Source organism: Setaria viridis, chromosome 6 (assembly GCF_005286985.2).
Source record: "Setaria viridis chromosome 6, Setaria_viridis_v4.0, whole genome shotgun sequence".
NCBI lineage: Eukaryota > Viridiplantae > Streptophyta > Magnoliopsida > Poales > Poaceae > Setaria > Setaria viridis.
Genome location: NC_048268.2, coordinates 1,064,050 through 1,085,424, shown reverse-complemented (window position 1 = coordinate 1,085,424; position 21,375 = coordinate 1,064,050). Strand labels below are relative to the sequence as shown.

The following is a 21,375-nucleotide window of genomic DNA, read 5'->3' as shown; positions in this document are numbered from 1 at the left end:
GATTGTTTTTTTAATCATTTCATTTGGAGCATATCTTTATCTCCATCAACTGCATGGTATGACTTGAATTTTACATATTCTGAAAAATGGTGCAGCAAATGACCATGGTGCTGCCAGAGTTGCCATGAGCTACAGCAATGAAACAGAGCAAGCATCTGGACTTCCGGAGGTAGAGAACTCATGCAGATTGCTTTGGTGGCATCATATTGTTCTGTCAAACACTCAGTTTACTGAAAATCTTTCACCAATTGGTGGCACTGCTTCTGCTACCGTGTGCCATCGGCAGAGAGAATGAATAAAACCTTGTTTGCAATGTTGTATTTCGTGCAACTATTCACTTCTGCCAGGTCATGAGCTACATGATAATACAGCTCTCACGTCCTTTTGAGCTCATATCCCATCTCGTAGACCAATTTTGCATGTAGGGGCGTGACAACCTGGTAATCATTAGGTATGAAATATCACAAAAATCTGAATGAACACAAGTGTCCATTCCACGCGCACCTGTCTGTATTTTACAATTTGATTGATGGCATTAGATCCCTGTAAAAATAACACAATAGTCCCTCAAATTGACCTGTGTTTTTAGTGAGGAGTTTCATTGTGCAAAGGTAAGCTACCATGAAACATGATTGCAGGATTTTTAACTCGCATGGCATTTAGAAGACGTTAGCAAGGCATGGACACATCATCTAGCATTATCATATAGTTCAACGGATGAGCCTGGTAAAGGTGTTTTTCCTGGCTATTTATAGTACACAAGTGCAGGGAACACACAAAGGCTGAGCACTAAACTCAGAATTGAAGTAGCCAATCAACAAAGTCGGCAGTAGAATCCAGCACAACGTCATCTAAGAACCGGAAAATGAAGAAGCAACACACATGACGACGGTGGCCAGCCGATATGGTGACAGGACTTATGGATGGTTCTCTCTCTCCCTGCAATACAGTAGCAAGAACTTCATCAATACAAATAGGAAACAATAATTGTCAGCTACAGCACATGCTGATGATTTCAACAATTTTTCAGCAGAGATAATCTGTACAAATTGAAATTTAGGCTTCCCATAGTCTTAGATTCACCCATTGCTGAAGTTATTTTGACAGTATCCATGGTTACCAAGAATTATAAAAGATTCTCAGGTGTCTCGGACATCATACAGAAAAAATAACTTAGCATATGGTCGATTTTGGAATCAACGTGACAAGCAACAGTTAGGCAACAGATTAAGCTGTGAAACATTTATATTAACCTCGGGCAGACTACCATTGCCTAATTTCCCAAGACCGTCAAGTTGCTGAGGTTACTACTGGCTGAATGAAACATGATATACAAGGAAGGCACTATGGATATAATTAAGTTCAATTGATTTCCACAATTCCAGCCAGTTTGTTTAGAAGACCTAGGGGTTCTTCGATATGATGCTGATTCGCTGGGTGCCACCTACTTCTAAGGATCCATGTTGTTGGTAACCGAACAAAACCTTTCAATAATTTGACATGTAGAATCAAAATAGTGAAGGAAACAGAGCACAACGCTGGCACGCTATTATGCACTTTCAGATTGAAGAACCCACAAAGAACAATTATGTGTTGGCTCAAACCAAGAGATCAGTTCGTCACCTTTGTGTTATACTCTATCATTCTCTACTATAGGCAAGGGTGGATCGACTGGTCTCAGAGCTAATCGCAATTTAATCGTTGCCTAGTCACGATTAGCCATCTAGTTGGTGCCCCAGCGACTAGACTCAACATAAAGATTTGAAAACATTGATCCATATTACTCCCAGCAACCAGCACATTCTGTTGATTCCTCAAAGGTTTCAAGAATAACATGGCAGAAACCTTAACTGCTGAAAAAAAGAGAGCAAAAGGCTGCATGAAAAAAAATTGTGCTCAAGTAAAAGTGGGAGGCAACGCTGAAGTTACCTGAGACCCAGGAACTTGGGGAATTCGGATGGAATAAAGTGTGCACATAATTCTTTCTTTGCCTTGACGATGTCAGCATCAGCAGGATCATCCTCCCCTTCGAGGTATGTAATGACTGAGCCCATCACTTGCATGTTACTCAAGTCGATGGAAACTAATGAGAATCTGCCACCATCCCAGTCAAGCAATGAAAGGTGCGCAACATTGGCCTTATCCATACTCAGCAATGGGAGCATCACAATGTCATGAGGGAGACTCTCCATGGTGTTTGCATGCCATAGTTCATCTGAAGTGACAACAGCATCCTCATTCCACTCCCACGGCATGGTGCAATTCCCTGTCATCTTCAATGTCCGGGAGGTGAGGGTGAAACCAGTGTTGGGCATCCTCGGGCCATAACATTTTCCATCATGACGGGCAACATCAACAAATACCAACCGATGGCCACCTTCAGTGACACACAAGCCACGGTACATCCCCTTGAGTGCATCGGCATCAGTCCCAGTCCCTCGGAAAGAAGTATCCAGAGGCAAGCGGATGTAGGAGACCTTGGGTCTGTCTTCAAAGACGCCGTCGCAGAAAAGGATGCCTCTACAGTAGTTAACCCAGCACAAGGCATTCTTGAAGGGAACTACACCATCCACTTCCCAGTTCAGAAAATCATAGTATAAATCATCGTATTGGTACTGTAGCGGAACGACCTTGGTCTCCCATTTGGCATCATCACTGCAGGACAATGACGAGCGTAGCACGCATAGCTCAGCTTGCATAGCTGATTTTTTTATGCGAGACCCTGATTTTTTTTTGCGAGACCTGATGGTCAGATGCGCCACGGCAAACTCGTCTTCGCCATGGCACAACAGACCAACAGCCAGCACCGGAAACGCGCGAGTATCTTGCATCTCAAAATAAACGTTGTACTCGGTGCAGGGGGGCAGCAGTCTGAGCAGGGGTGTCTGCTGTGAGGAGGGATCAGCTATGTAGATGAAGTAATCATGCACTACCTCCCCGAAAGGCTCGGATTCGTCGACGAGGGAGTCGAGCCTGAAGAGGACGAGGTTGCGGTTGGCCGCCATGACCAGGCCCTGGCCCCCCTTCTTGGGCCCTTCCGGCCACGAGAGGTAGAGGCGCGAGGGGGTGGGAGGCTCGGCGAGGATGAAGGAGACGTCGAATTGAGTGCCGGCGGAGGTGGTGCCGGAAGCGAAGGTCCTCCTGTCCTCGCGGAAGGAGGCGGGGTCGTCCCTCCGGAAGGCCCAGCGCTCCAGCATCACCCAGTTGGGTACAGCGGAGTCGCCGGCAGCGGCGGCGGCGGCGGCGGCCATGGATCTAACGGATCGGTAGACGCGGCGGCCGGATTGGGGATGGCTAGGGTTGGGGTATGCCTCGATTTGGAGACGAGGACGACGAGAGGAGTTGGCTATTGATTCGATCTATCCTCTTCAATCTCTTGTCTCCTGCGTCTGGGCCTGGCCGGGTGGGTCTTCTTGTCCTGACGTGTCTGTATCGGCCCACATGGGATCAGCCCAGCACGTAGAAAGATTAGCCCGTCGGTTTTGAACGACCCATATGTTTTCAAGATTTGCGTTCTTCTGTTTAACATTTCATTGTGGGCCGATATGATTCTTTTTTTATCTTTTATCTGTTTCGGCCCACCTTTTAATCGATGTGTGGCGCTCTCTGTTTTTTTAAGCTCTCAGGTTCACTCGTGGCTACGAGATCCATATCTCCTTCACAACCCAACCCTATATTTATTTAGCTCAAAATCATATATTACTTTTAGCCCGTGCCCATTTACTATATATAGTTTTAGTTTGGTTAATTCGTATAGTATCTCTACTTGTTAATTTATATATATGTTACTTGGGCCAAGTTGAGTCGGGCTTTAAGCCCATGTTGTAGGCGTCCCTCTCCTGGTCGTCCCCAACCCTAGCTTGCCCCTTTTTCATATAAACTTAGTAGCCTCCCCCACCTAAGAGACTCGGGTTTTGTTTAGTTCTAGTTCTCCTTTGAGAAACTGAGATTAATATATTGTAACTGTGGCGACAAGCCCTTTCACTGTGATTCAAGGCTCCTGTTCTCGATCTCCTCGATAGTGTCGATTGGTCCTTTTGAATCGAGGGCTTGAACCTTTTACTTAGATCTATTATATACATCTGCAATCTTAGATTGCGTGTTTATACTTTTTTCTTATGTTTTTCGATTCGCTTGCAGGGAAAAACTTCTTGGCGAGGTCAATCGAGTTGTGTTTGGTTGATAACCAACGGAGCAACAGTGTAGCGGTTGCAGGGGTTCGAATCGTGTCTGATTAGAAGCTCGGATTATCAGCATCGAGTTCTCCACCAATCGAATTATCCATACCTATCGGAAGATCGGGCTATTTCTGTGCTTCCAAATTTCCTGAGCAACAAAGAATAATGAGACTACTCAAGTGTTTTTGTATGCTAGACTGAGCTAGTTATCGTAATATCTTTCGTACTTTTAGCTTGATCTTGAGGCTCCTACCCATGTCGCTTGTATCATCTGCTTTAGCATGTCAGGATAGTGTGGATACCTCAGATGTTTTATAAGGTTTATTCAGACGAGAAACATGAGCTGTGGAAAACTGTACTATTCCATGCTCCCGTCTTAATACTTCTCTTGAACTTGTTCATCAATTTGTACAACGACACAAGTTTAGTCATTTCATCAAACTATAACGTACATCTTATCAGACATCTTTCATGCTAACTTCCTCAATTTGGCTGATTGAATAGGAAGGCATGTTCCCATTTTGTTGAACTGTGGAAGCAGAAGCATGAAACTGGACAATGGATTGAAGTTGAACCTGAAGCAATGTCTACACGCTCTGAATTTCCTCCATTTAATGCATCTGGCATTGTGTTCATGGGTGACAATATGAAGGCGGGCGAGTCAGGTGGCCACGATGGCCCATTCATTGCTGTTACCACGGCCCACGGGCGTGCTGAAACCTGGGGTATTGACCAAAATGTGCCCAAACCCAAACAATCTTGTTTCTGAGATTATTGTATTCTAGCGCATCAAAGGCAAATCTTGTGTGGAACTACTTTCCTTTTTGAAATAATGAAATGATTGAAGTTTCAATGTGTAAAGTATGGTTCCTTTGAGCGAGATAATTTCAATGCTGGTGCCAGCATGCTTTCTTCACTGGGTGATACAGTTTGTGCAGCAGTTTCTGCTTCCACCTGGGTTGAACCACATGGAAGATGTACAGTCGTATCCGCATTAGCTTGGTCTTCTCCTAAGGTTAAATTTAAAAAAGGAAGTGCATACTACAGGTAAATTCTTTATTCCTAACTTGGTGACAATCATGACAAAACCAAATTGGGATTGAGACAACTCAAGTCAGTTGTTAAAAAAAATACTTCTTGATTCCTTTAGTAGAAACCTTGAAGAGTTGTTGGACAATGCATGTTAACGTTTTCCTTCATCTGCATATAACCAATGTCTCATAACTATATGCTAACCTGTTTGACTGATTACTCTCTTCAATGAGCTGTACTTCCTAGTTGCTGGAGGAACTGTTTGGATTGGTACTAATCTCTGCATGTATTGTTACTCTTTTTCCTTTCTCCAATTTTCTACTCTCAGTCGTATTTAGCCTGCAAGTAACACAAAGAGCTTGATGATTTTGGATATATACATTACTGGAATTCAGCAATTAACTTAGCATTTTCTAAGAGATTATCCTGCGTTTAGCTTCCATTTGAGTGTTCTCTTCTGGGAAGCAGTATAAAATAAATAGGCAATATGCACATTAAGTTTTCTTCTTCTGTCCTTCAATGATCCATATTCACTATAAATTCTTTATGGAGTACTGCTTTGACCATGTTACTATGAAAGCATTGCTTGAAAAATTTGTGATGTGCATGTTGTTGATATGTAGATTCTATTTTTAATGATCAAATTATTTTGGAATAAAGTAAAGAGAAACATAATACTAGATTGATTCAAGAGCAGAATATCTCTAGATACAAATCCCAATGTTCTGATCTTCTGGGCTGTCAATTTATTGGTCTGATTACCTTCTCTCATAGAAGGTGACAATACAAAAATGATACTTTAATTTTTACAACTACTAATCTGATGATCATTTGCAACTTTCGGTATCTATATGTTGTATTGTTTTTACTCTGAGATAGTGAAACCTTTTTATTTCCGAACATGACAGATAGTGAATCTTTGGTGGTTGATGCTGATAACAAGTCAAATTCAAGTCTCCTTGAGGACAGTGATTCATCACTTCGTGATAGCAGTTGCAATTCTACAGCTCCCCTAATCGGTTTTGACCCACATGAGATCGATGACAAAGAAAACGTTGGGAAGTTTTTGTACCTGGAAGGAATAGAGTACTTCATGTGGTGCACTTACAATGTACATTGCTATGCCTCTTTTGCTCTTTTGGATCTGTTTCCTAAGATTGAATAAAGCATTCAACGTGATTTTGCAAGAGCTGTTTTGCGGGAAGATAACAGTAGAGTCAGATTTCTTGCTGATGGTACCTGGGGGATTCGTAAAGTAATTGGTGCTGTCGCCCGTGACCTTGGAGCACATGATCAATGGCATGAATTGAATGCTTACAACATCCATGACACAAGTTCGTGCTTCAGATTTACAGAGATTTTTCTGCAACAGGTGATATGTCATTTGGCAAGGATGTCTGGCCTGCAGTTTGTACTGCTACGGAATATATGGAACAATTTGATCATGATAGTGATGGTATGATTGAAAATGATGGATTTCCTGATCAAACTTATGATGCTTGGATAGTTCAAGGAGTAAGTGCGTACTGGTTGCCTTTGCCTTCGAACTGCACTGCAAGCTGCAGCCGCACTGGCCCGCAGCCTTGGACATGATGACTATGCTGAGAGGTGCATGGTAAGATTTGCAAAAGCTAAATCCGTATTTGAAGCCAGATTCTGGAATTGTTCATACTTCAATTATGACGGTGGAACAAGTTACAGTAGCCGTTCTATCCAGGCAGACCAGCTGGCTGGACAATGGTATACTGCATCATCCTCTATTTGATGAGGATAGGATAAAATGCACGCTTCAGAAAATATTTGACTATAATGTGATGAGGGTGAAAGGAGGACGTATGGGAGCCGTGAACGGTATGCATCCGAACGGGAAGGTAGATGAAACCTGTATGCAGTCAACGGAAATATGGACAGGAGTAACATATAGTTTAGCTGCAACGATGCTGCTTCATGGAATGGAGCATCAGGCCTTCACTGCTGCAGAAGGCATTTATATTTCAGGATGGTCTGAAGAGGGCTATGAGTATGCTTCTTGTTTTGTTTCGCTATATAGAAGTTCCAGTCCTAGCATCATTTTCCCGGTACATGATATGCATAGTAATGTGAGTAGTTCTCATATACTAGTTCGTCCTTTGAGATGACAATGGTTAAGTAATAGTATGAGATAAAGTCATAAAGGGTTTAGATATTACTGTGCATTTTCCTGCAGTATGCGAAGTTAATGCTGCTTAAGACTGCTAAGATTATTTATTGTTACTGGCAATGGATATAGTTCTTTTATGATCGCACTATCTTGGATTCAGCGCATTCATCGATTTGTTTCGTAACAGAAATGGAGTCACATTATTGGACCTATTTATGCTAATAATTAATAATCAATTTCCTTGACAAATTCAGGTACTGGTTTCAAACTCCAGAAGCATGGACAGTGGATGGCCACTATAGGTCATTGATATATATGCGCCCCCTTGCAATCTGGGCAATGCAGTGTGCCTTGTCCCCTCGAAAGGCGGCGAAGGTTAACACAATGGACAGGGCTCACATGTCTCCAGGCACGCTCCAGTTTCTCCAGGATAGTGTCAGGAAGATTACGCCCAAGAACGGTTGGTTGTTTCGGAAACACCGTATTTAACTGGAATTGTTGATATGATTCATAACTTTTATTCTACTCGTCCAATGTATGTTTCTCGAGCACCTGATGTACAAAAGGTAGAGTTTGGGTGGTGTGTAATAATCTTCTATTCTTTGAGCTTGCAGTCGTATGGTGTACCTCTTGACAGTGAGCTGAACTTTGTACATGGCTGTACAGAAAATATGTACGAGTAAAGATTATTGTGCATATAGTATCTTAAACGGAGTACTTATTTTCACGCGCTGGTCCTTGGTTTTATTTATCTATTTATCTCAAGAATGTATTTACCTCTTGGTACTTATCTTCGTCTTTCTCATTCGCATGCTACTTCCTCGATGTAGGCACATGCAGAGACAAGTGAATACATTTACCTCTTGGTACTTATCTTCATCTTTCTCATTCGCATGCTACTTCCTCGATGTAGGCACAGGCAGAGACAAGTGACATCGGGAATGAGTTCCAGTGGTGCCTGAAGAATAAATATGATTGTTTTTTTAATCATTTCATTTGGAGCATATCTTTATCTCCATCAACTGCATGGTATGACTTGAATTTTACATATTCTGAAAAATGGTGCAGCAAATGACCATGGTGCTGCCAGAGTTGCCATGAGCTACAGCAATGAAACAGAGCAAGCATCTGGACTTCCGGAGGTAGAGAACTCATGCAGATTGCTTTGGTGGCATCATATTGTTCTGTCAAACACTCAGTTTACTGAAAATCTTTCACCAATTGGTGGCACTGCTTCTGCTACCGTGTGCCATCGGCAGAGAGAATGAATAAAACCTTGTTTGCAATGTTGTATTTCGTGCAACTATTCACTTCTGCCAGGTCATGAGCTACATGATAATACAGCTCTCACGTCCTTTTGAGCTCATATCCCATCTCGTAGACCAATTTTGCATGTAGGGGCGTGACAACCTGGTAATCATTAGGTATGAAATATCACAAAAATCTGAATGAACACAAGTGTCCATTCCACGCGCACCTGTCTGTATTTTACAATTTGATTGATGGCATTAGATCCCTGTAAAAATAACACAATAGTCCCTCAAATTGACCTGTGTTTTTAGTGAGGAGTTTCATTGTGCAAAGGTAAGCTACCATGAAACATGATTGCAGGATTTTTAACTCGCATGGCATTTAGAAGACGTTAGCAAGGCATGGACACATCATCTAGCATTATCATATAGTTCAACGGATGAGCCTGGTAAAGGTGTTTTTCCTGGCTATTTATAGTACACAAGTGCAGGGAACACACAAAGGCTGAGCACTAAACTCAGAATTGAAGTAGCCAATCAACAAAGTCGGCAGTAGAATCCAGCACAACGTCATCTAAGAACCGGAAAATGAAGAAGCAACACACATGACGACGGTGGCCAGCCGATATGGTGACAGGACTTATGGATGGTTCTCTCTCTCCCTGCAATACAGTAGCAAGAACTTCATCAATACAAATAGGAAACAATAATTGTCAGCTACAGCACATGCTGATGATTTCAACAATTTTTCAGCAGAGATAATCTGTACAAATTGAAATTTAGGCTTCCCATAGTCTTAGATTCACCCATTGCTGAAGTTATTTTGACAGTATCCATGGTTACCAAGAATTATAAAAGATTCTCAGGTGTCTCGGACATCATACAGAAAAAATAACTTAGCATATGGTCGATTTTGGAATCAACGTGACAAGCAACAGTTAGGCAACAGATTAAGCTGTGAAACATTTATATTAACCTCGGGCAGACTACCATTGCCTAATTTCCCAAGACCGTCAAGTTGCTGAGGTTACTACTGGCTGAATGAAACATGATATACAAGGAAGGCACTATGGATATAATTAAGTTCAATTGATTTCCACAATTCCAGCCAGTTTGTTTAGAAGACCTAGGGGTTCTTCGATATGATGCTGATTCGCTGGGTGCCACCTACTTCTAAGGATCCATGTTGTTGGTAACCGAACAAAACCTTTCAATAATTTGACATGTAGAATCAAAATAGTGAAGGAAACAGAGCACAACGCTGGCACGCTATTATGCACTTTCAGATTGAAGAACCCACAAAGAACAATTATGTGTTGGCTCAAACCAAGAGATCAGTTCGTCACCTTTGTGTTATACTCTATCATTCTCTACTATAGGCAAGGGTGGATCGACTGGTCTCAGAGCTAATCGCAATTTAATCGTTGCCTAGTCACGATTAGCCATCTAGTTGGTGCCCCAGCGACTAGACTCAACATAAAGATTTGAAAACATTGATCCATATTACTCCCAGCAACCAGCACATTCTGTTGATTCCTCAAAGGTTTCAAGAATAACATGGCAGAAACCTTAACTGCTGAAAAAAAGAGAGCAAAAGGCTGCATGAAAAAAAATTGTGCTCAAGTAAAAGTGGGAGGCAACGCTGAAGTTACCTGAGACCCAGGAACTTGGGGAATTCGGATGGAATAAAGTGTGCACATAATTCTTTCTTTGCCTTGACGATGTCAGCATCAGCAGGATCATCCTCCCCTTCGAGGTATGTAATGACTGAGCCCATCACTTGCATGTTACTCAAGTCGATGGAAACTAATGAGAATCTGCCACCATCCCAGTCAAGCAATGAAAGGTGCGCAACATTGGCCTTATCCATACTCAGCAATGGGAGCATCACAATGTCATGAGGGAGACTCTCCATGGTGTTTGCATGCCATAGTTCATCTGAAGTGACAACAGCATCCTCATTCCACTCCCACGGCATGGTGCAATTCCCTGTCATCTTCAATGTCCGGGAGGTGAGGGTGAAACCAGTGTTGGGCATCCTCGGGCCATAACATTTTCCATCATGACGGGCAACATCAACAAATACCAACCGATGGCCACCTTCAGTGACACACAAGCCACGGTACATCCCCTTGAGTGCATCGGCATCAGTCCCAGTCCCTCGGAAAGAAGTATCCAGAGGCAAGCGGATGTAGGAGACCTTGGGTCTGTCTTCAAAGACGCCGTCGCAGAAAAGGATGCCTCTACAGTAGTTAACCCAGCACAAGGCATTCTTGAAGGGAACTACACCATCCACTTCCCAGTTCAGAAAATCATAGTATAAATCATCGTATTGGTACTGTAGCGGAACGACCTTGGTCTCCCATTTGGCATCATCACTGCAGGACAATGACGAGCGTAGCACGCATAGCTCAGCTTGCATAGCTGATTTTTTTATGCGAGACCCTGATTTTTTTTTGCGAGACCTGATGGTCAGATGCGCCACGGCAAACTCGTCTTCGCCATGGCACAACAGACCAACAGCCAGCACCGGAAACGCGCGAGTATCTTGCATCTCAAAATAAACGTTGTACTCGGTGCAGGGGGGCAGCAGTCTGAGCAGGGGTGTCTGCTGTGAGGAGGGATCAGCTATGTAGATGAAGTAATCATGCACTACCTCCCCGAAAGGCTCGGATTCGTCGACGAGGGAGTCGAGCCTGAAGAGGACGAGGTTGCGGTTGGCCGCCATGACCAGGCCCTGGCCCCCCTTCTTGGGCCCTTCCGGCCACGAGAGGTAGAGGCGCGAGGGGGTGGGAGGCTCGGCGAGGATGAAGGAGACGTCGAATTGAGTGCCGGCGGAGGTGGTGCCGGAAGCGAAGGTCCTCCTGTCCTCGCGGAAGGAGGCGGGGTCGTCCCTCCGGAAGGCCCAGCGCTCCAGCATCACCCAGTTGGGTACAGCGGAGTCGCCGGCAGCGGCGGCGGCGGCGGCGGCCATGGATCTAACGGATCGGTAGACGCGGCGGCCGGATTGGGGATGGCTAGGGTTGGGGTATGCCTCGATTTGGAGACGAGGACGACGAGAGGAGTTGGCTATTGATTCGATCTATCCTCTTCAATCTCTTGTCTCCTGCGTCTGGGCCTGGCCGGGTGGGTCTTCTTGTCCTGACGTGTCTGTATCGGCCCACATGGGATCAGCCCAGCACGTAGAAAGATTAGCCCGTCGGTTTTGAACGACCCATATGTTTTCAAGATTTGCGTTCTTCTGTTTAACATTTCATTGTGGGCCGATATGATTCTTTTTTTATCTTTTATCTGTTTCGGCCCACCTTTTAATCGATGTGTGGCGCTCTCTGTTTTTTTAAGCTCTCAGGTTCACTCGTGGCTACGAGATCCATATCTCCTTCACAACCCAACCCTATATTTATTTAGCTCAAAATCATATATTACTTTTAGCCCGTGCCCATTTACTATATATAGTTTTAGTTTGGTTAATTCGTATAGTATCTCTACTTGTTAATTTATATATATGTTACTTGGGCCAAGTTGAGTCGGGCTTTAAGCCCATGTTGTAGGCGTCCCTCTCCTGGTCGTCCCCAACCCTAGCTTGCCCCTTTTTCATATAAACTTAGTAGCCTCCCCCACCTAAGAGACTCGGGTTTTGTTTAGTTCTAGTTCTCCTTTGAGAAACTGAGATTAATATATTGTAACTGTGGCGACAAGCCCTTTCACTGTGATTCAAGGCTCCTGTTCTCGATCTCCTCGATAGTGTCGATTGGTCCTTTTGAATCGAGGGCTTGAACCTTTTACTTAGATCTATTATATACATCTGCAATCTTAGATTGCGTGTTTATACTTTTTTCTTATGTTTTTCGATTCGCTTGCAGGGAAAAACTTCTTGGCGAGGTCAATCGAGTTGTGTTTGGTTGATAACCAACGGAGCAACAGTGTAGCGGTTGCAGGGGTTCGAATCGTGTCTGATTAGAAGCTCGGATTATCAGCATCGAGTTCTCCACCAATCGAATTATCCATACCTATCGGAAGATCGGGCTATTTCTGTGCTTCCAAATTTCCTGAGCAACAAAGAATAATGAGACTACTCAAGTGTTTTTGTATGCTAGACTGAGCTAGTTATCGTAATATCTTTCGTACTTTTAGCTTGATCTTGAGGCTCCTACCCATGTCGCTTGTATCATCTGCTTTAGCATGTCAGGATAGTGTGGATACCTCAGATGTTTTATAAGGTTTATTCAGACGAGAAACATGAGCTGTGGAAAACTGTACTATTCCATGCTCCCGTCTTAATACTTCTCTTGAACTTGTTCATCAATTTGTACAACGACACAAGTTTAGTCATTTCATCAAACTATAACGTACATCTTATCAGACATCTTTCATGCTAACTTCCTCAATTTGGCTGATTGAATAGGAAGGCATGTTCCCATTTTGTTGAACTGTGGAAGCAGAAGCATGAAACTGGACAATGGATTGAAGTTGAACCTGAAGCAATGTCTACACGCTCTGAATTTCCTCCATTTAATGCATCTGGCATTGTGTTCATGGGTGACAATATGAAGGCGGGCGAGTCAGGTGGCCACGATGGCCCATTCATTGCTGTTACCACGGCCCACGGGCGTGCTGAAACCTGGGGTATTGACCAAAATGTGCCCAAACCCAAACAATCTTGTTTCTGAGATTATTGTATTCTAGCGCATCAAAGGCAAATCTTGTGTGGAACTACTTTCCTTTTTGAAATAATGAAATGATTGAAGTTTCAATGTGTAAAGTATGGTTCCTTTGAGCGAGATAATTTCAATGCTGGTGCCAGCATGCTTTCTTCACTGGGTGATACAGTTTGTGCAGCAGTTTCTGCTTCCACCTGGGTTGAACCACATGGAAGATGTACAGTCGTATCCGCATTAGCTTGGTCTTCTCCTAAGGTTAAATTTAAAAAAGGAAGTGCATACTACAGGTAAATTCTTTATTCCTAACTTGGTGACAATCATGACAAAACCAAATTGGGATTGAGACAACTCAAGTCAGTTGTTAAAAAAAATACTTCTTGATTCCTTTAGTAGAAACCTTGAAGAGTTGTTGGACAATGCATGTTAACGTTTTCCTTCATCTGCATATAACCAATGTCTCATAACTATATGCTAACCTGTTTGACTGATTACTCTCTTCAATGAGCTGTACTTCTTAGTTGCTGGAGGAACTGTTTGGATTGGTACTAATCTCTGCATGTATTGTTACTCTTTTTCCTTTCTCCAATTTTCTACTCTCAGTCGTATTTAGCCTGCAAGTAACACAAAGAGCTTGATGATTTTGGATATATACATTACTGGAATTCAGCAATTAACTTAGCATTTTCTAAGAGATTATCCTGCGTTTAGCTTCCATTTGAGTGTTCTCTTCTGGGAAGCAGTATAAAATAAATAGGCAATATGCACATTAAGTTTTCTTCTTCTGTCCTTCAATGATCCATATTCACTATAAATTCTTTATGGAGTACTGCTTTGACCATGTTACTATGAAAGCATTGCTTGAAAAATTTGTGATGTGCATGTTGTTGATATGTAGATTCTATTTTTAATGATCAAATTATTTTGGAATAAAGTAAAGAGAAACATAATACTAGATTGATTCAAGAGCAGAATATCTCTAGATACAAATCCCAATGTTCTGATCTTCTGGGCTGTCAATTTATTGGTCTGATTACCTTCTCTCATAGAAGGTGACAATACAAAAATGATACTTTAATTTTTACAACTACTAATCTGATGATCATTTGCAACTTTCGGTATCTGTATGTTGTATTGTTTTTACTCTGAGATAGTGAAACCTTTTTATTTCCGAACATGACAGATAGTGAATCTTTGGTGGTTGATGCTGATAACAAGTCAAATTCAAGTCTCCTTGAGGACAGTGATTCATCACTTCGTGATAGCAGTTGCAATTCTACAGCTCCCCTAATCGGTTTTGACCCACATGAGATCGATGACAAAGAAAACGTTGGGAAGTTTTTGTACCTGGAAGGAATAGAGTACTTCATGTGGTGCACTTACAATGTACATTGCTATGCCTCTTTTGCTCTTTTGGATCTGTTTCCTAAGATTGAATTAAGCATTCAACGTGATTTTGCAAGAGCTGTTTTGCGGGAAGATAACAGTAGAGTCAGATTTCTTGCTGATGGTACCTGGGGGATTCGTAAAGTAATTGGTGCTGTCGCCCGTGACCTTGGAGCACATGATCAATGGCGTGAATTGAATGCTTACAACATCCATGACACAAGTTCGTGCTTCAGATTTACAGAGATTTTTCTGCAACAGGTGATATGTCATTTGGCAAGGACGTCTGGCCTGCAGTTTGTACTGCTACGGAATATATGGAACAATTTGATCATGATAGTGATGGTATGATTGAAAATGATGGATTTCCTGATCAAACTTATGATGCTTGGATAGTTCAAGGAGTAAGTGCGTACTGGTTGCCTTTGCCTTCGAACTGCACTGCAAGCTGCAGCCGCACTGGCCCGCAGCCTTGGACATGATGACTATGCTGAGAGGTGCATGGTAAGATTTGCAAAAGCTAAATCCGTATTTGAAGCCAGATTCTGGAATTGTTCATACTTCAATTATGACGGTGGAACAAGTTACAGTAGCCGTTCTATCCAGGCAGACCAGCTGGCTGGACAATGGTATACTGCATCATCCTCTATTTGATGAGGATAGGATAAAATGCACGCTTCAGAAAATATTTGACTATAATGTGATGAGGGTGAAAGGAGGACGTATGGGAGCCGTGAACGGTATGCATCCGAACGGGAAGGTAGATGAAACCTGTATGCAGTCAACGGAAATATGGACAGGAGTAACATATAGTTTAGCTGCAACGATGCTGCTTCATGGAATGGAGCATCAGGCCTTCACTGCTGCAGAAGGCATTTATATTTCAGGATGGTCTGAAGAGGGCTATGAGTATGCATCTTGTTTTGTTTCGCTATATAGAAGTTCCAGTCCTAGCATCATTTTCCCGGTACATGATATGCATAGTAATGTGAGTAGTTCTCATATACTAGTTCGTCCTTTGAGATGACAATGGTTAAGTAATAGTATGAGATAAAGTCATAAAGGGTTTAGATATTACTGTACATTTTCCTGCTGTATGCGAACTTAATGCTGCTTAAGACTGCTAAGATTATTTATTGTTACTGGCAATGGATATAGTTCTTTTATGATCGCACTATCTTGGATTCAGCGCATTCATCGATTTGTTTCGTAACAGAAATGGAGTCACATTATTGGACCTATTTATGCTAATAATTAATAATCAATTTCCTTGACAAATTCAGGTACTGGTTTCAAACTCCAGAAGCATGGACAGTGGATGGCCACTATAGGTCATTGATATACATGCGCCCCCTTGCAATCTGGGCAATGCAGTGTGCCTTGTCCCCTCGAAAGGCGGCGAAGGTTAACACAATGGACAGGGCTCACATGTCTCCAGGCACGCTCTAGTTTCTCCAGGATAGTGTCAGGAAGATTACGCCCAAGAACGGTTGGTTGTTTCGGAAACACCGTATTTAACTGGGATTGTTGATATGATTTATAACTTTTATTCTACTCGTCCAATGTATGTTTCTCGAGCACCTGATGTACAAAAGGTAGAGTTTGGGTGGTGTGTAATAATCTTCTATTCTTTGAGCTTGCAGTCGTATGGTGTACCTCTTGACAGTGAGCTGAACTTTGTACATGGCTGTACAGAAAATATGTACGAGTAAAGATTATTGTGCATATAGCTTTTTTTTCTTTGATTTTTCCTTCTTTTCCATAACACTTTCTTCTACATTTTCTTGGATACACTTTGAAAATAATTCATCAAATTCACTCAACAATATATATTTAATTGTTCTACTCATATTATTCCATTATTTTATGTGGTTATAGCTCAAATTAAATTTATATCAATTAAAATTGTATAATTGCACTTAATATATTAAAATTATCCAACGGTTCCAAAAAATTATCAAAATTTCACATGAAAAAATATATGTTCTCTATTACCTATACAAAAAGTTTTGTAGTCAAACCAAAACTCAGCCGTCACTCTGACTCCAATTCTTATCGAATCCTTCTTAACTCTACGAATCTTCTTCTTAGATGCTTCGGTTTGTAAACATCGTACGTGATGAAATGTGCGTAACCTTCTCAATTTTTTACCATAACCTCCACGTATGATATCATCACATCATGATAAATCTCAAAATTTTTCAGACTTCGTTTGCTTTTTTTTACAATTTAGAAAACCATTCGGTCACACGTTCGTGGTCGTATTTTCTGAACAAAATGTTCGAAATTTCTTTTCATTTCCCGGGTAAAGCCTGACACTGGACTAAATAACATGAATATCATTTTTCTACTCATTTTATTCTATAATTTGAATCACTTGCAGTTCAAATTTGACTTATACCAAAAATTTTCTTGAAATGCAGTTAATTAATTAAATATAGCGAACAAATCTAAAATTATACCAAATTTTAACATGGAGTACCACATGTTGTATGTGGGGAGTAGAAAAATTTTCAAGGTGAGAAGAAAAAAAAACTTATTGATTTGCCGAGTGCCAAAAAACACTCGGCAAACCCCTCTTTGCCGAGTGTTTTTTTAGACTCGGCAAAGCCCCTTGTTTGCGGAGTATTTTTTCCTTGCCGAGTGTTGTTAGATAGACACTCGACAAAGAGCTTATTTGCCGAGTGTCAAAAAAATACTCGGCAAACCTAAAAACACTCAGCAAACCTACATTAAACTGGAACTAAAGGGGATTAACTGGGACTAAAGGGATCGAAAGTCAGTTCTCTACTGCGTTGAATGCCGACGAGTTAGCGACACTGGGCGGCCGCGTCAAGACGGACTGGACGCAGGCGCTCTTCTACGCCTACTACCGGGACCTCCGCGTGACGCCGTGCGTGCCGTCGTCGCCCAACGTGGCATGGTGCGGCGACGAGCGGCCGGAATCGGCATGGTTCGAGTGGCGGCTGGACAAGGAAGCGCAGGAGAAGCACATGATACGACTACTATGTGGATGAGAAGCGGTTCAAGGAAAAGGGGTTCCCAAGGAATGCACCACGGAGTCATCAGATTCAGATACGTCCCCGTCTGTTCGTTCACGCGCGTCCTCGCGTGCCTGTAAGCCGTTTCAGTTTTATTGAAAATAAATATTTTATTTATTTTTTTAATCATCCGAAGTGTAGCCCTTTTCTTCGTTTAGTTTTTGACAGAAATTTGCCTGGGACTCCCTCTATTCTAAATTGCAGGTAGTCTTAACCTTTTAAATTTATAGACATAAGATACGTAATAATACCTGTCTCTACTTGGAAAAAAGCAAAAGGGTGACTTTTTGTCGTACTGTCTTTTCCTCCGCTCGCTTCGTCCTGCGCTAAAATGAATCGGCGCCCTCCGATTCCTTTTTTCCGCCCGTCCGCTTCCCTCCGTCCAATCCGGCGTCAGCTTCCCTCCGCGCCGTCCACGCCGAACGATCCCCGACTCTCGCCACCCCTGCCGCATCCCCACCAGCCCCGCCCCTGCAGCCTCCCCTTCTCCAATCTCCACCCAAACCGCTTGCTCGCCGCCCCTGCTGTCGCACCGCTTGCCCTCCCCCGCACTTGGGCGCTCGCGGTTCGCGGCGCGTGGGACGGTCGCGACTGCCGCTACGCCTCGACCCTCGAGGGGGCGACCAAAGGAGGCCGCTTTGGGAGCGGCGGCTGGGCGTGCGCGCCAGATCTGGGCCGGTTGGGGGCTCCGGCCGCCGGAAGGAGGAGGGCGACGACGGTGAAATGAAGTCGTCGCTGCGGAGCCGGCAGGAGCCGCGGTGTCATCATCATCGCCTCTCTCTACTTCCCCACCGCACCCGCCGCTCGCATCCTCCGCCGCCGCCCCTCACTTCTCACCGACCACGTCCACCGGTGTCTGGTGAGGGGCGCCCCGGGGACAGCTGCTTCGGCGACGGCTGCGGCGCGAGGGGGGGCCGAGCGGGGCGGCAGCTCGGCGCGGCGCGGAGGGCGGCCAGCCGCCTGGGCAGCTTTAGCGGCGACGGCCATCTACAGCAAAGATCGGCGACGGCCCCATCCATCTCCGGCAACAAATCAGGGGCGCTCCCCATGGATCATGGCGGCAGCACCTCGACATCTCCACCTGGACGACGTCCCCTGTGTGGCGGCCCGTACTTCCCCTCCTCACTGCTCGGGACGATGGCCAGCAGAGGTCCCTAAGCAAATGGGAACCAGCAAAGAGGACAGCCGCCTCCGACCAAGCCAGTCCGCCGCCGGCAACACCATTGGGCTCATGTTGGCTTTGGCGTTTGGCTTCGGCCGGATCATACATGATGGGCTCATGTTCAGGCAGAACTTCTCCATTAGGTCCTATGAGATTGTGGCAGATAGGACAACGTCTATAGAGACACTGATGAACCATTTGCAGGTGAGAATTTGTTACTTTTCAGGCGTGATTGTTGTGAATTAGTATCGGTCAATGAAACAGTCTGGATTTGATGCAGGAAACTGCACTTAATCATGTGAAGACTGCTGGGCTGCTAGATGATGGATTCGGCTCCACACCAGAGATGAGTAAACGAAACTTGTTATGGGTGGTTAGCCAAATGCAGGCCATTGTTGAGCGTTATCCATGCTGGTATGATTTGCAGAATTGCATGTTGTTATTTCAGTTTTCTAATTGTCATTTGAGCTTGAATTAAGATGTACCCCCTAGCTTTTGACATCATGTGGCTACTCTTACTGATTTCCGATGATACACCCTTACTGAACTTGTTGATATTTCCTTACTTATTATACTTCTGCGAGGAGATTAAGCAGAGGAGATTATACATCAGCCTAATGAACATTTGTGACTTTTTCTTTAACAGGTTGACATTTTGCTCTGATTAAGCAGAGGAGGTTCGTGCTTGGCAGCAAAGGGCCAAGTACAACTTGGAGTGAAGGATGTATGTACTCATCGGAGCAAGAATTTTAAGGAAGGTTGTGGTGATAGCAAGGTAGACACACAACGTCCTGTTGCAACAACGGTCTTGCCAATTTGCAACTGATGCTGAAGGGTAACAGGTAACCCAAAGATTTGACGCCCTGCAGGTTCTGTAAGTCAAGTGAGGCATGCATACTCTTGTTGCAGTGACAGTATCTTTGCCTATGCAAGGAATGCGAGAGGAAGATGAATTTCTACCCCCTCGCCGGCCCTCAAGATACTTGGCATGGAAACACACACACACACACACCCACACCCACATGCACGTACGTAGAATAGAATTTATGTACCACATGAGTACCTTACGAGATATTGCTATGTTAATACTTCAATCTTTTGTTAAACTGTAGAACATAAATATGTAATGAGTTATAAGCCATTCTCTTATACCCAAGCTACTTCTAAATTAATTATGTTTCAAAATCAAAGAATGTAAATTTCCCATCAGCTATCAACATTTCAATGATTCGCCCCGATCTGATGTATAGAGAAAATAATATTTGAGGAGCAAATTTTTTGTTTCCTCGATGCAAATTTACATGGTTCAAGATTGCTTGTTTCATTGGCAAGTTAACTCTTTTTTGCATTGAATTTTTTCTCCCGTAGCAACCCATGGGGCTACACCTAGAATCTTTCCTGCTTGGAGACTTCCTCGGAAGACCAATGACTCAATATTTTTGTTAACAACCTCACATGTTATCACATGTTATAGTACATGATGGGAGGATAATGCGGCGGAATTTCTTCGGGATTTACTTGCACACGAAATTAATGGATAGCAGAGACATCTTCCTACTTATATAAAACATTATCTTAGTCATATCATAGGAAAAAATATACAGTAGAGTTGGTCGACCTTTGATACCATGCTCTACCTAGCTATGTTAAATTCAGTAACTAAGTTCTTGGATTAAATATATTTTAAATGTTCGTGCTTATTTTCAAACTATTGTTATCTTGGTGATTTCTTCGTGTATTGTAATAATTTTTTTTTGCTGCCCGTAGCAACGCACGGGCACGATCCTAGTGATTTAAAAAAATTAAAACGATCTACAAATTGAAACAGTGAGTAATTCAGAATTCAGAGGAATGCATTAAATTTTAGCAGTCTGCTGGTGATAGAGAAGTGGAACGGCAGGCCCAGGCAGGAGTCTTCCTTCTCTTAGATTGGGCTGGGCGACATATGACTGGAAGGCAATGGGCTGGGCCAGCGCTTTGAATGCACGGCCCCGTCCGTCTAACTGCCCTTCCAGAAAAAAAAAAGGAGATTTGCAGGATTGCATGTATGTTTAGCAGGCCTCTTTGAATTGAAGGCTGGTGAAGAGAGAGAAGGGGAATGCCAGGCCCACCAGGGTGTCTTCCTTCCCTTACCAGTTGGGCTGGGCCGCATGATTGTCTGCTAATGATTTTTTTATAAAGGATCTGCTAATGAATTGAATGGTCGCTTCCGCAGCCCATACTTATAGAATTTTTTTATTTTTATATTTTTTTTCAATTTTGCAAAAATATATAGTCAAAAATTACAAATCTAGGCTATTGCCGTTGGTTGGGCCGGCGATAAGGCCTTACCGCCGGTGGCGGGGCCGTCCCGCCTAATGGTCAGCAGGCGTCGTAACTGCCGCGCGCGATTCGAGGTACTGTCGCCGGCCCAGGCGGCGGTAAGGGCCGGCGACAGTCGCCCCTACAAAAGCCGCCCGCGTCCCTCCCCTCCCCCGTACCAGAGCGAGCGCCAGGCAGCGCGAGCTAGAGAAGAGAAAGAGGAAAGG

The 21,375-nt window shown here is 43.4% G+C and overlaps 3 protein-coding genes and 2 pseudogenes across 4 annotated transcripts; 3 read left to right on the top strand and 2 right to left on the bottom strand.

Moving 5' to 3' along the window:
• Window positions 1–669: 669 nt before the first annotated feature.
• On the bottom strand, window positions 670–3,369 carry LOC117860901 (uncharacterized). Its single transcript, XM_034744325.2, has 2 exons — window positions 1,930–3,369; window positions 670–939 (listed from the first exon to the last, which is right to left on the bottom strand). The coding sequence occupies exons 1-2, from the start codon at window positions 3,249–3,251 to the stop codon at window positions 918–920; spliced, it is 1,344 nt and encodes a 447-aa protein (XP_034600216.1). The 5' UTR covers window positions 3,252–3,369; the 3' UTR covers window positions 670–917.
• A 2,732-nt stretch (window positions 3,370–6,101) lies between these two features.
• Window positions 6,102–7,629, top strand: LOC117860699 (uncharacterized; annotated as a pseudogene).
• A 1,363-nt stretch (window positions 7,630–8,992) lies between these two features.
• Window positions 8,993–11,692, bottom strand: LOC117860896 (uncharacterized). The gene is made up of 2 exons (XM_034744319.2): window positions 10,253–11,692; window positions 8,993–9,262 (listed from the first exon to the last, which is right to left on the bottom strand). The coding sequence occupies exons 1-2, from the start codon at window positions 11,572–11,574 to the stop codon at window positions 9,241–9,243; spliced, it is 1,344 nt and encodes a 447-aa protein (XP_034600210.1). The 5' UTR covers window positions 11,575–11,692; the 3' UTR covers window positions 8,993–9,240.
• A 2,558-nt stretch (window positions 11,693–14,250) lies between these two features.
• Window positions 14,251–15,439, top strand: LOC117860698 (uncharacterized; annotated as a pseudogene).
• Window positions 15,440–18,073: 2,634 nt separating this feature from the next.
• On the top strand, window positions 18,074–19,996 carry LOC117859739 (palmitoyl-acyl carrier protein thioesterase, chloroplastic). Of its 2 annotated transcripts, XR_004641286.2 has the most exons (4): window positions 18,074–19,051; window positions 19,128–19,261; window positions 19,494–19,689; window positions 19,781–19,996. XR_004641286.2 is itself a non-coding variant. In XM_034742924.2 (3 exons), the coding sequence occupies exons 1-3, from the start codon at window positions 18,740–18,742 to the stop codon at window positions 19,513–19,515; spliced, it is 468 nt and encodes a 155-aa protein (XP_034598815.1). In that variant the 5' UTR covers window positions 18,074–18,739; the 3' UTR covers window positions 19,516–19,996. The 2 variants fall into 2 exon arrangements, 1 of the variants encoding a protein (XP_034598815.1); XM_034742924.2 differs by having other exon boundaries at window positions 19,494–19,996.
• Window positions 19,997–21,375: the final 1,379 nt, after the last annotated feature.

What these genes read in the sequence shown, in the direction of transcription:
- LOC117860901 (XM_034744325.2), bottom strand. Translation starts at nt 3,251, where the DNA reads ATGGCCGCCGCCGCCGCCGCCGCTGCCGGCGACTCCGCTGTACCCAAC. An exon ending in CCCAAGTTCCTGGGTCTCAG is followed by an intron (nt 940 to 1,929) that starts GTAACTTCAGCG and finishes ACTGTATTGCAG; the next exon opens with GGAGAGAGAGAACCATCCAT.
- LOC117860896 (XM_034744319.2), bottom strand. Translation starts at nt 11,574, where the DNA reads ATGGCCGCCGCCGCCGCCGCCGCTGCCGGCGACTCCGCTGTACCCAAC. An exon ending in CCCAAGTTCCTGGGTCTCAG is followed by an intron (nt 9,263 to 10,252) that starts GTAACTTCAGCG and finishes ACTGTATTGCAG; the next exon opens with GGAGAGAGAGAACCATCCAT.
- LOC117859739 (XM_034742924.2), top strand. Translation starts at nt 18,740, where the DNA reads ATGGCGGCAGCACCTCGACATCTCCACCTGGACGACGTCCCCTGTGTG. An exon ending in CACTGATGAACCATTTGCAG is followed by an intron (nt 19,052 to 19,127) that starts GTGAGAATTTGT and finishes GATTTGATGCAG; the next exon opens with GAAACTGCACTTAATCATGT. An exon ending in GTTGAGCGTTATCCATGCTG is followed by an intron (nt 19,262 to 19,493) that starts GTATGATTTGCA and finishes TTTCTTTAACAG; the next exon opens with GTTGACATTTTGCTCTGATT.